At 35.2% G+C, this 14,271-nt stretch overlaps 1 protein-coding gene across 1 annotated transcript; it reads right to left on the minus strand.

Annotated features, from left to right (window-relative positions):
- Positions 1-3,240: 3,240 nt before the first annotated feature.
- LOC125667021 (uncharacterized) lies at positions 3,241-6,685 on the minus strand. Its single transcript, XM_048900302.2, has 11 exons — positions 6,680-6,685; positions 6,239-6,313; positions 6,030-6,110; positions 5,789-5,908; positions 5,535-5,630; positions 5,254-5,400; positions 5,057-5,143; positions 4,879-4,953; positions 3,906-3,977; positions 3,654-3,761; positions 3,241-3,464 (listed from the first exon to the last, which is right to left on the minus strand). Exons 1-11 carry the CDS (start codon positions 6,683-6,685, stop codon positions 3,384-3,386), a joined length of 948 nt encoding a protein of 315 aa, XP_048756259.2. The 3' UTR covers positions 3,241-3,383.
- Positions 6,686-14,271: the final 7,586 nt, after the last annotated feature.

Genomic DNA, 14,271 nt, shown 5'->3' on the forward strand with positions numbered 1-14,271 from the left:
TGATGGTTGTAGTTGTTCAGAAAAATACAAGATTTTATGGCTTTCATTAAATATCCACCTGAAAAAGGTTCAGTACTATATGTAATTACAAGTGTTTTAGTCATATCAACTGCAATAGTACTACTTAATAGTAGTAATAGTGGTAGCAGTAGTAATAATGATAATAGTAGTGGTAGTAGAAATATTTAAATTATTAACAGTACTTAGTGATATTGGTAGTAATGGTGGTGGTGGTGGTAGTAGACTAGTGGTATTGGTAGTAGTAGTAGTAGACTAGTGGTATTGGTAGTAGTAGTAATGGTGGTGGTAGTAGTAGACTAGTGGTATTGGTAGTAGTAGTAATGGTGGTGGTGGTAGTAGTAATGGTGGTAGTAGACTAGTGGTATTGGTAGTAGTAGTAGTGGTGGTGGTGGTAGTAGACCAGTGTTATTGGTAGTAGTAGTAATGGTGGTGGTAGTAGTAGACTAGTGGTATTGGTAGTAGTAGTAATGGTGGTGGTGGTAGTAGTAATGGTGGTAGTAGACTAGTGGTATTGGTAGTAGTAGTAGTAGACTAGTGGTATTGGTAGTAGTAGTAATGGTGGTGGTGGTAGTAGTAATGGTGGTAGTAGACTAGTGGTATTGGTAGTAGTAGTAATGGTGGTGGTAGTAGTAGACTAGTGGTATTGGTAGTAGTAGTAATGGTGGTGGTGGTAGTAGACTAGTGGTATTGGTAGTAGTAGTAATGGTGGTGGTAGTAGTAGACTAGTGGTATTGGTAGTAGTAGTAATGGTGGTGGTGGTAGTAGTAATGGTGGTAGTAGACTAGTGGTATTGATAGTAATAGTAATGTTGGTGGTGGTAGTAGTAATGGTGGTAGTGGTAGTAGACTAGTGGTATTGGTAGTAGTAGTAATGGTGGTGGTGGTGGTAGTAGACTAGTGGTATTGGTAGTAGTTGTAATGGTAAAAAAAAATCAATGTCTAGTGGTGGGGTGCCTATGAAAGAGCTATGTAATCTTATCACTCCGAGCCAGGAAACATCAAATTAAACACTAAAAGAAATGATGCACATCTACAATACAGTGGCGGATTTAAGAGAGGGAGCTAGCTCTCCCCCCCCCCCCTTCTTTAAAATTGAAGGTAAATCGTGATTTCTTATTTAGAAAAGTGTAAGTTTACATAAAAGAAGCAATAATTTTTTTCATTCTCAGAAAATTAAATGACAAAATCTTTTGATTTATTAAATTACTTTTATTGGGAGAATTTACATTTCTTCCAAAAACCCTTAAAATGTACGTCATTTGATTAAATTCACCATATTCAAAATGACAGAAAATAGTAAAATGACTATGTAGGAGACATATTTTAAGCCTTATAAAATCTGTAAAATCCAGGAGCTTAAGGGGCTTCGCCCTCTGGGCACCAGGGCATCGCCTTGGACCAACTGAGGGCCTCAAGGCATCCCCAAGACTTCCTGCCTCATAAACTTACGCCCCCTTCTGCAGTTTTTAGATCCGCCCCTGATATTGTAGGTTGGTACAGAAGTTAAGATTTATTGACTAAAGGTATGGGACCATTTTAAGTCCCCTCTCCCTCTTACTGCAGTGAATACGAGAAGTAGGAAAAAAAGGTCATAAAACAGTGTTAAAGAGTGTCTTGGTGCATTTCAATCTGATTTTAAAAACTCTCACTTTTCCAACATGTATCTCCTTTTCCCTAGCTTCTACAATCTTTCTACCCTTTGGGATCCGGGTTAGAATAGGCCGACAGTACCCCCTCGCTTGTCATAAGAGGCGACTATACATGATGAGACCGCAAACTTCGAGGCCCCAAAAATAGGTCCTCAATACCCCTTGCTTGTTGGAAAAGGCGACTGAATGGGACGGTCCTGCGGATGAGACCGCAAAAATCGTGACCCCATATCACAGCAGGTGTGGCACGATAAAGATCTTTTCCTGCTCAGAGGCCGGAAACACCTGGATTTTGCAGTCCTTTACCGGCAATGGTGACGCCATGTGGGTGAAAATTTCTCGAGAGGGACGTTAAACATCAATCTACAGTCTTTCTTGCACTTAAGAGGGGGTCATACATTCTTTACTCCTCTCCCTGCATTTTGGTTTACGCAACCTCTTGAATGTACATATGTGTAGTATTTAAGGAAATACTGAAATACAGAGAGTGAAAATTTTCAAACTGAACTCGGCCAATATTCACCACTATATAAGTTCAATAACTCGTGTATTATATTTATTTTCCCGTGAACATTATTGGCACTGATGCATGCAATACTACATGTAACAGTTACGCACGTTTACCACTGTCATTCAATATTACATTAATTAACAGACACGTAGAACCGTGAGGGGGGGTATCAACTTTTATCCAGGAATTCTGATTAGGGGTGGTGGTGGAGTTTCAAAATGTTGTTCACTTGCTACTTTCATATTCACTCGCTACTTTGAATTAATGTAGTAAACCTTTCGATATTATTTTCAAGTACTATTATATTAACAATTAGATACTCTCATTACGATAGTAAACTCAAGGATGGATCCGGGGGGGGGTGTTTTTTTTTTTTTTTGCTGACCCAAAAGTTTAAGAGTTATTAACGAGACGTTGAGTCAAAATGATATGAAAGGTGGATACTTATATGTAATTGCATCATTCAAATTTATCAACACCAGTATATCATTTAATTCTAGGATAAATAAGACGACACACTGATATATGTTTACGATATTTTCGTCAGACACACGTATCACTTGAGAATTCTTTAAAAAAATATATGTAACATAAAGGATTTGTTTAAGAAGTAGACAATTTGAAATGGAAAAGTAAGTGCCAGGAAATTCTCAGAATGAAGGATTTTGTACCATTTTATCCCAGACCTTCTGGGGGCCTAGGCGGTCCCTAGTCTATTGGGGGTAACATTCAATCACCTTTTTTGATTATTTTATTGTAAAATCAGGGCCGAGTATGCAATTAGATAAACTAAAACTTGGCCCCAAAGAAGGAAATAACCTAAGCAATTTCATATATAAAATGTCTGCAGATCTCCCTAGGATGTTATGTACACAAGCAAAGGCTGTAAATTGGGGTAGGAGAGGTTTTGAAAAGTACCTTAAAGAACAAGTGCTAGACTCCCTTCTCACACATTCCTGGATACGCCTATGAAACTATTGCATTTTTGTTTACGATGAGGCTATTGTTGATTATCGTCGGTTAGATACATGTGTATAACAAAAACAAATCAACTCAAATAAATCGTAAAATAGTATTTAATAAATAAGTGTTATCAAATATCTTCAAAAACTTTATCTCAATATTACCACATACACTGTACATGTATATCTTTAAAAACTATAAATCTCAACATTCTGTTTTGCAGTGTCCGTAATACAGAAGTCAATGACCAAACAGACGGAAGAGGACGGACATCTTGCTTCTTTTTCCCTTCTTTATTTTATTCTTTCCCATTTTTGTCTTCTGAAATATTTCATCAATTCAAAACTTTAAAATGCAAAAGATCCTGAGAGTATTTGACTGTAAACAATTAAAATGTATTGACATACATTGTGAAATGTTATAATTGTAACATTATGAAACAGCAAAATGTGGAGGATATCATAAAAGGGATTAAACAACGATGTAAGTTTAAGGTGTTTTGAGAATTACCGGCGTATCGCCAAGCGCTGCATTGTCCAGTGGCTCAATCTCTTTTGTCGGAGTTTCTCTTTCTTCATTACTCTTTGTCTCTACTTCATCCTTCTGCAACACCATTTTCTAGAGGAAGTCATGATGCAAAGTGTAAATGTAATGCGTGTAGCATAAAATCAAAATTATTCTCTACTTACAACGCATCTTCCATGTACATGCGTTACAGTAAAGGTTTAAAATGCATTGTATTGTTTAAACGTGATTGTTTACCTGCAATAAAAATCCGTCTAGAATCCTAGGGCTTGCCATCATATTGATATAAGGATTAATGTCTTCAATTTCCTGTGAATATACACAAAATTGAAATGAAATAAAACGGACGTACATGACCACTCAAAAGAGAGGTCTCACTGAGTCACTCTACTTACAGGATGTAATAGAATATCAACACTATACTTACAGAGTGTAATCATGTGTCAACATTCTACTTACAGAGTGTAATCGTGTGTCAACACTCTACTTACAGAGTGTAATCGTGTGTCAACATTCTACTTACAGAGTGTAATCGTGTGTCAACACTCTACTTACAGAGTGTAATCATGTGTCAACATTCTACTTACAGAGTGTAATCGTGTGTCAACACTCTACTTACAGAGTGTAATCGTGTGTCAACATTCTACTTACAGAGTGTAATCGTGTGTCAACACTCTACTTACAGAGTGTAATCGTGTGTCAACATTCTACTTACAGAGTATAATCGTGTGTCAACATTCTACTTACAGAGTGTAATCGTGTGTCAACATTCTACTTACAGAGTGTAATCGTGTGTCAACATTCTACTTACAGAGTGTAATCGTGTGTCAACACTCTACTTACAGAGTGTAATAATGTGTCAACACTCTACTTACAGAGTGTAATCGTGTCAACACTCTACTTACAGAGTGTAATCATTTTCAACATTCTACTTACAGGGTGTAATTATGTGTCAAAACTCTACTTACAGAGTGTAATCATGTGTCAACACTCTACTTACAGAGTGTAATTAGGTGTCAACACTCTACTTACAGAGTGTAATTAGGTGTCAACACTCTACTTACAGAGTGTAATTAGGTGTCAACACTCTACTTACAGAGTGTAATTAGGTGTCAACACTCTACTTACAGAGTGTAATCGTGTGTCAACTCTCTACTTACAGATTGTAGTCATGGCAACACAATCCAATCAAGGACTTATATTAACTTACCTCCTTGATATTGTCTTCATCAACATGACTGTGCGGTGCAGCATCCTCTCTTGAAGCAGTTTCTATGTGTTCTTCCTTTAATTAAAAAAGAAATGTCATAATCTCATTTCGTTTTCCTTTCTGTGTGCAATGTCCTAAATAAATCACTTTGATATATTGAAGATTGGAGGACACTTACCACTAAGGCATCGAATGTAGCTTCAAATTTCATCCGACTCCACTCTCTGTTGAAGCAGTAGTGGATTGCATCGTCGGGAGCAAAGGACTGAAGTTTGATATGAAAATTAATCTCTGTTGGACTAATGCTGAATTCACAAATATTTTTGTAAAACTTTGTTTTCAAGGAAATTGATTAATTAATTTTTAATAATATACCTCTAGGAACGGAAGTTTTCTTTCTAGCCATTTGACGAGTTGCCTTCCGCTTTCAAACTCAGGCTTTAATCCTTCTTCCCAAATATTTTCCTTATCTGCAGCGTCATTAACATATTCACTATGCCCATCTATATCTTCATCCATTTCCTACAATAAAACCTCACATACTTGAATTACAAACAATATAAATACAGGAAAAAATATCTACTACATGCAATACCTTATCTAAATATGAGGATTTTACCAGACACATTTTATATAAAAATAGGAAAATAACTTACAATTAAGGGTTCCATTTCCGGAATAAATTGATACTGTTCATTCCTGCTCCAGTAGCGAAAGAAATAGTGATGAACTGCATACTGGGATTCAAATGGCTGAAATGATACGAATATTTACAATACTTACAACAAAATCAAAGTTGTAGAATAGGTTTAGAAAATATTCATTATTCCTAACAATGATTATTTACTGCTAATTCTTAAAATTTATTCTTACAGATGATCATGTTAAAACAATAGGCCTGTCGCTATACCTGCAGATACGGAAGCTGACAATCCAGCCACTGTAGATACTCTGTACCGTCCCTGAACTCTGACTCCAACTCCGTTGTTTCTAGCTTTTCTTCAATGTTGTCTGTTTCCGCGTCATTCTCCTGTTTAGTTAATACTTCTGATCAGACATTGAACAAGGAATACTACAATTTATGGAATACTATCTATAAATATGAATGCCATTTTGCCGAGTCCTCTTACTAAATTCAATAGTCGTTATACCTCAATGGGGTCTAGTTCCACTGGATCCTCTCTAAGTCTTCGTAGTTCTTGTAGGACGGTTTTCTTGTCTGGATTATAGATCTAGAAAGATAAGAATACATGTGACTGAAGTTTTAAAAGGGTATTATTCTTCTATATTACTCATTATTCAGAACTGACAAGCATTTTAAAACCATTACGTAAATAAGCATTAGTACGTCACTCTGTACCTTAGACAAACGTTCTATCTGGGCATTGGTGTACTTCATAGACTTATTGTTTTGTGTTTTGTCCTCTTCGTTTCTCTATAAAATCAAATTATTCTTGTCATCGTCTACTTTTGAAAGTACATACAGAATTTAATGTCAAACTTCTTTGTAGAAATTTTTGATAGTCCTCAGCTCTCAACTCCTTATCCTCTAGTTCCATTATAAGTCCTTTGTTTTTACTATTTGCTATTGCATAAGCCTTCATAAATCAATATCAATATCAAAGTGATGCATGAAAATCAAAATATACATGCTCCGTATTACATAGGCCTATATATATACTTTGGTCTCCGCAAATTCGCTTCCATTTCCTATGATAAACAAATTGTCACGTGTTCATAGATATTCATAAATCACATTGAAGTGTACGATGTCTATAGAATGTTCATATCGACAACTTACCATCATGATTTCTCTTGAAAACGGACAAATTTCAAAATTTTCCCTCTCTGTTTATTTGTTGTGAAGCTGTGGTTGCTTCCATCGATGCAAGTATGACGTTGCAATGTCGTCGACACATTTTAGACAGTCATTCTAACTGTGACGTATTCAATTGTGACGTCATGTATAGGATCTATGTTACGTGCATTATCTTAGTAAACAGATAGATTTATGCTTACTGAAGAGTTTTACGGTAATATTGTGCCCGTTTATCGATATGATAATCTTTCTGTAGACGAGGTGCATATAATGATACATAGGACGACTAAGAAAAAACAATAATTTATATATTCAAGGTGATTCTGTTTGATTGATTAATATTACATTGTTTAACGCTCCTCATAAGAATTTTGAAATCACTCATATGGAGACGTCACCACTGCTCGGCGCTTACGGCCTTTGAACAGGGAGGCTTTATCGTGCCACACCTGCTGTGACACGGGAACTCGTTTTTTGCGGTCTCATCCGAAGGATGGTGGTGTTATAGTAGACCAGTAGTATAGTAGTACATGTAGTAATAGTAGACTAGTCACTCAAAGTCAATAAAAGCGTGCAATTAAGGGTTTCAAAATCATGGTTTATCGACCATTCAATATATATATGGTAGCATGCGTTTATTAATGGTAAATCATGGTATCTGTTGAACACTCACCTCAAATTGTTTCGAGTTAAGTATGACAGATTTTTTTTTTACAGAAGGTCAAAGTATGGTATATTTTTTGAGATTTTTCTCACATGCAACCTTCGTTATTGATTCCTTGACATGATAGCCTAATATATAAGATAAACATTAATTTTCCATGTATTATTCCATAACTTGTATTGGAATTGCCTGAGCATATATTTTTCTAATTTGCGAAAGATAACAAATACAGGTTTTCAAAGAAAATAGAAGATAATCAACACAACAAGTCGTTTATTTCGCGCTCTTGTCGCTGATTTTTACAGCGGATAATTTCTTGTTGTGTTGATTATCTTCTATTTTCTTTGATTCTGTCATTTATTTCTCCGGGAGTGGAAGAAATTATTGCTACTTTTATCGTTTAGGACATTTTCCGAAACAAGATACCGCGATTTACCTTAAATTTGAAAATGTTAGGGGGGGGGGGGGGTGGCGGCGGCGGCTGCGCCACTGGTAGCAGAAGTAGTGTTAAAAATTGGTGGTAGTAGTACTGCTACTAGTAGTAATAATGATAAAGAATGTAAATGTATAAGTGGGGAAACTTAAATGATCAACACAGAGTCTGGTGTAGTCCGTGTGGGATTTACATTACCATACTCTCTATAATCTGGAACATACCGAAATCTAGGCAGTATCCATGTGGACAGGCATGTTGTTACCAGTTTTTGTCAGCTGGAACCAAAACATTTCTCGTGTAACCTATCTAATTCTTTTATCACTTCTGATTTACTAAACGCAAAGACAGATGGTACGCACTTTTGTAAAATAATGTATCGAATACATGTACGTGATTCTAATATTCCTCTTATAATCTTTATCCATTCTGACAAGGTATTACAATGTAACTTCTTTTCCCCCCCCCATATTTAGCACCCCGTATTTTTCGCCTATGAATTTGTGATTTGAAAACGGAATGCTTCTGAACATTTCCCGGACTCGAACTATATGGAACCCAAATTAACATAAACTCAAATAATTGAAGATATCTTTAATTATTTCGAGATATCATCAATTCATTTCATGAGCACAACAATTCAGTTAAAGATCTCTTCAAATAATTAATGATATCTTCAATTCTAAATTTTGAATTGATGGATGATAGCATTAAACTTTGAATTGTTGCTCTCTTCCATTGAATTGATGCGCGCTACAATTCAACTGAGGAGAGTAATCATGCTCGGAATAATTGAATTGTTGCTTTCATAAATGGAATTAAAGATATTATAAAATAATTATTGCGAGCATCCATTGAATATAATATCATTATATTCAATCGATGCTCGCAATAATTATTTTAGAGAGAGCAACTATATAATTCGAGATATCTTCAATTCAACATATATGCACAATTGAATTAATAATCTCTTTAATTGAATTGTTGCTCTCTTTAAAAGAATTGATGCGCACATTAATTCCTAATACAAAAGCATTGTAAATATTTAAAAATATCATTAATTGAATTGAAGAAATCATCGATTAAATCATTTACATGTACACCGAGCTCTTGAGTGACTAGTCTACTACTACTTCATTCCGGTTACGTTTACGGCGGACCATTCCCATACACATTTTTTTTTTGGAAATATTTATCATTCAACAAACATTTCATTCAGTCGAATGTTATATAAAACAATCATATATTTAGAATGTAAAATCAGAATATTTCGATCGTGCTTGTGAAACAGGACTATTTAGGCAACTCAGAATTTGTTAGTTAAACAAATAAGTATTTATCGTACGAGATTGATTGATCGTATCTTGAATAACGTCTCGCTCGAGAATTTTTCACTCATATGGAGACGTCACCAAGACCGGCATCGTCGGAAACCCACGGTTGATTACGCTTCGTTCCTCTCTCCATCACCCGTGGGTCCATTCATTCCTGCTCGCTCGTTCTCATGAATAATTAATGAGGCAATTTAAATGGGCGCTCATTGTACATGTATACCCTGAGCGAATTTGTCCAATCAACACGACGCTTTCAGCCCAATTTCGGTGATAGCACAAACTCACCTTCAAGTCCTCATTACGTCACCTACGAATATACTTCTCCTATTTGTATAATGTGAGCCCGCGATTATCACGCAGGCAAATAACACTAAAGAAGTAGTTCGTAGTTAAAATTTGAAGATATTGACAGTCCCCCTAATGGAATTTTGAAATTTCAATTTTTAACTATATATTTGCACCCCCAAAAATGATGGATCCCCTTGGGAGAATTGGGTCTATACCTAAAATATTTGGACCCCCTGGAAATATTACCTGGATCCACCCCTGACTTAGGTTGGTTTCGTTTCGTTCCTACTTAGGCCTAGGCTCGTTTGGATTTCGTTTCGTGGTTTTGCAGGTGCCCTAATGATCAACATAAAGAAACGAAAAAACAAAATGACCTAAGTGTCAAAAGAACGGCCTCAAATCATTTGTTTCATCTAAAAATTCAAAGTAAACATGTTCTAGACAATGATGGTAATGCATTGTACATTTATTATTTCAAAACATTGAAAATGAATCTTCATGAAAATATAAAAGGTACGTAAAATCATGGTACATACAATCTTTCTGTTTACATAATGCCTTTTGTTCCGCAGTTCAGACTTTGCGTTACCATGGTTATCAGGAAACGTTTTCTTGTCTTTATTTTTGTTCTTACTTATATGTTTTCCTTAATAATGAACAAATTCTTTGCTAAGAAACACTTCTACTTCACAAACGATGTGTTAAAATAGCGCAGTAGAAACGCACAGCTTCTTACAACTTGGGTATCCATACCGACCGCCCCGTGACCACATTCATGGTCAAAAATTCTAATAATTATATGCACTCTTCAACATATTTGTTCAAACATGGATATAACATTAGAAATACCAACAAATTAAAATTGTATAAGTACTCTCTAAATTGTACTCGAAAATACAGATATCCTACCCTTGAACATGTTTTCAATCTGAAAATTGATGGCATATTAAGATACTTTATATCACTCCTTGTCATATGTGAGATGGTAAATTAATGAGATATGTAATACAAAGACAGAGTTCCTTAAAGAGACACTACAGCTCATTTTGCGCAAAAATCATGAAATGACAATTTTCCCAGCGCTTTCTCAATTTTTGTTGCATTGTTGAAAGTATGAACTTTGCGAAAATAACACTTATCTAAAGTTAAAAATTATCGTTTTAACGTTAAAATTAATACTTTTTGATGGCCTATACACAAAATATCGAGTCTCCTCCTTTCAGTCTTCAGACACATGCGCATAGACAGTAAACAGTGCAGCATGTCGTCCAGAGAGAGAAAGTGTAGTTGATAGATCTAGAATTTTGACAGATTCTGTGAGAAAAGAGGTAAAATTAGAATGAGATAAAACTCATACGTGAAATAAAATTTACCTTGGTATCAGTTTGACCGTTGGAAAACAAAGAGCTCGGAGAAACACATGTAACTCAGTGGCGGATCTAGGATATCCGAAGAGGGGTGTGAAAGTCAAAGATTAGCCAAAGTAATCGGCCATTCTGGTGCAAAATTTGGATTTCCATTCACAATCTGTGGGGTAAAAAGGGAGGGGGATCCTGGCCCCCTAAATCTGCCATTGAGACTAGCTGCGAAGACACCACGTTTAAAAGTAAGTGTTATTTTTATCTGAACACGACACGTGTTAGTTGTAAAAACATCGGTCAGTGGGAACATGGAAGGTTTCTGTTGAAATAATGATTTATAATTACTTATTATAAGGAGCAGGGAATAATCTTATACTTGAAAGGTGAGTGTGGACCCCTTGAAGGGGAATTTAAATAATTTCCTTCAGAACACCTTTGCTGTCATTCAAAACCACGTGATGTAAATAAGCATTCAAAAGTCCGAGTCAGCATGAAGAAACCTTTGAATTCCGAACGATCTTCAAAGCGCATTTGAGAGTAAATTGATGCATCCCAATTGTTCAAAATTGTCAGCATCGATATGAAATTTATCATTTTATCAATACATGGTTTTAAAAACACTTTATTAAAATGTGGAAAATGAGCTGTAGTGTCTCTTTAAGATATTTGCGAAAAACCTGAAATTTTAGGCTACCTGGAATCAAAAGGTATAGGTAGCTGACTTCCTTATGGGTGATATCCGAGAATTGATGGCATATCAAGAATCCTAGTATCACTCCCCTTCACTTTGATAGTTGTAAATTAGTCAGATATCTAATATAAACACAAATTTCCTTAAGATATATACGAAAATCTTGAAATTTCAATAATACAAACATAGAGTGCTTTAAGATATTTATGAAAAACTTGAAATTTCAGTTTACCTGCCATCAAAAGGTAGTAGTTGACTTCCTTAAGCGTGATATCTGAAAAATTGATGACATATTACGGTACCCAATATCACTACTCGCCATACGTATCGTTGTAAGTTAGTTAGATATATGATATAAACACGGAGTATTCACACAGATCTTGAAATTTCATTGTACCGATAATCAAAATGAATTGTACAAGTAACTGATTTCCTAAAGAGCGATATCTGAAAATTTGTGGCGTATCAAGACATCATCTATCACTTCTTGCCATATGTATGGTCGTAAATTCGTCAGATATCTCAAAATGGATGGTATATCAAAGGAATGAAGGTCTGAATTCAATCCGTATCATTTCTAAAGTAAACACTCAGTTGAAAAAGTTTATTCGTATATTGCATTGCAACGTTGTGTAATTGGGGATAATTGAGCATGAAATTTCATACGACTCCTCGTCCTCTTTAGAAATAAATCTGATAGATAATAATTTTCAAACTCATTAACCTTTATCTGGTAGCTGGCTATCAGTAATTATAACTTTTATATTTTGTAGTAGCTAACTTGTCTTACTTTTAGTAGCTGGCTACTAGTAGCTAACTTTTCCTGGTTCAAGTAGCTGGCTACTAGAAGCCAACTTTTCTCTTTTTAAGTAACCGGTTACTAGTAGCTGGTTACTAGTAGCCAACTTTACCGATCTTTCAAAATGACTAACATGCAATTATTGAAAAGAGAATTACAAATTTTAAAAAAGATGACTTTTAAATCTCGATTGGATCCATCGTCAGCACTAACAGCTGAGGTTTAGATCCACACATGGAGATATTGAATTTATTACGAATTTGAACATAAATAAAGTTTTCGCCGAGCCCGATACGGGTTTTCTTTTTACACCATGTATTTTTCCGTATCAGGTCACTAACTATGTAACTAATAATATTTTCAAGACTTGACAAATCAATATTTTTATTAGCTGTCAATATCATATTACTTGTCCTTGAAAGAGTAATAAACAAAATATTAATACTTTCTAAATTGAGAAGTGTGAAATAAAACAAGCAACGCACACCTTATTCCGACAAAAAATTCAATATATGTGATCCTTAAATGGGATTAAATGTTACACTGCTATATAATGTCAGATACTTTGAAATTAGAACTGAATTTCAATAAATAGCATTGGAATGAACATATCAATTGTCCCAACTTTCAAAGTCTAGCTACATCTGTTATTATGGATTAGCATATATTGGAAGATATCTTCTGGAAGGTAATTATGATGTAAAGTAATGATTTTTATGTAAAAATTAATGATATCATCATAAAAGTATTAGTAGTTCTTTATACATGATCAAATGACGATAACGAACAGTGATCAACCTCATCAATGCTATAAAGAATACGAAATTAAGAGAAGGGTAAACACGGCCACCTGGCCATACCAGAAGTGGTATCAGGTGTCTAGGAGGAGGAAGCATCCTTTGTTGACCGGTCACACCCACCATGAGTCCTATATCTTGATAAAGTAAATAGAGTAATCAGTAGTCAAAATCGATATATATAGTACGGCCCAACAAATGGTATGAATTATACCAGATTGCATTTGGCCCAGTGATAGCTTGTATTTGCAAATTGGTGCATTATTTGCGAAATACTTACTTTAAACGAGACTGTTGAAATCCCTGTAATAGCAACTTATTTGTCAGTAACCCTTCCCGATTTAAAAATTGATCATTTCTTGTTTATCGAATCAGCTGAGAGACAAAAACATGATATACATGTATATACATATATTCTTGGCACACTGATTTTGACTGCGGATAACTCCGTTTACCTGATCAGGATATGGGGCTCACGGCGGGTGTGACCGGTCAACAGGGGATGCTTACTCCTCATAGGCACCTGATCCCACCTCTGGTGTGTCCAGGGGTCCGTGTTTGCCCAACTATTTATTTTGTATTGCTTGTAGGAGTTATGAGATTGATCACTGTTCGTTATCTTCACCTTGCATACAGGTGATATTGGAATATTGCAAATAAGGTTGACGATACATTCTCATTAATAACAGGGAAGGTACTTAATAAATTGTTTCAAAGAAAAGCATATGTGATTTCAAGTAGTCTGGATGTAGCTAAACGATCCAGTTAATGTTCTACCAAGCCCCGATCTTTGCTACTCACGAAAATATTAACAGCTGTGAAGGAGAAACTTCAAACGTACTGTGCCACAACATATACCAGAAATGGTGTTAATCAAATATGGATTCTAAAGGATTCTAAAGAACTTTTAGTTTTGAAATAACAAAACTTTTTTCGAATCAACGACATCAAAACGTATGAATTTTCTATACTTCACACGACCATTCCTCACGATAAATTAAAGATTAGACTTTTTGACATTTGTTTCTTTCAGCAGTCTGTTGGAATTTCCATGTGCACGAGTTGTACTCAAACTCTTCAACATGAGAATAACAAAATTCCTTGCTGTGGGTTTCAACTCGACATTTAGATAATGCTCCTAAAATTTTCATATTGCATTAGTACATTTACATGCTTGAATGATATTTCATACATTTAAAATTTTTGA

This window comes from Ostrea edulis, chromosome 2 (assembly GCF_947568905.1).
Source record: "Ostrea edulis chromosome 2, xbOstEdul1.1, whole genome shotgun sequence".
Taxonomy (NCBI): domain Eukaryota; kingdom Metazoa; phylum Mollusca; class Bivalvia; order Ostreida; family Ostreidae; genus Ostrea; species Ostrea edulis.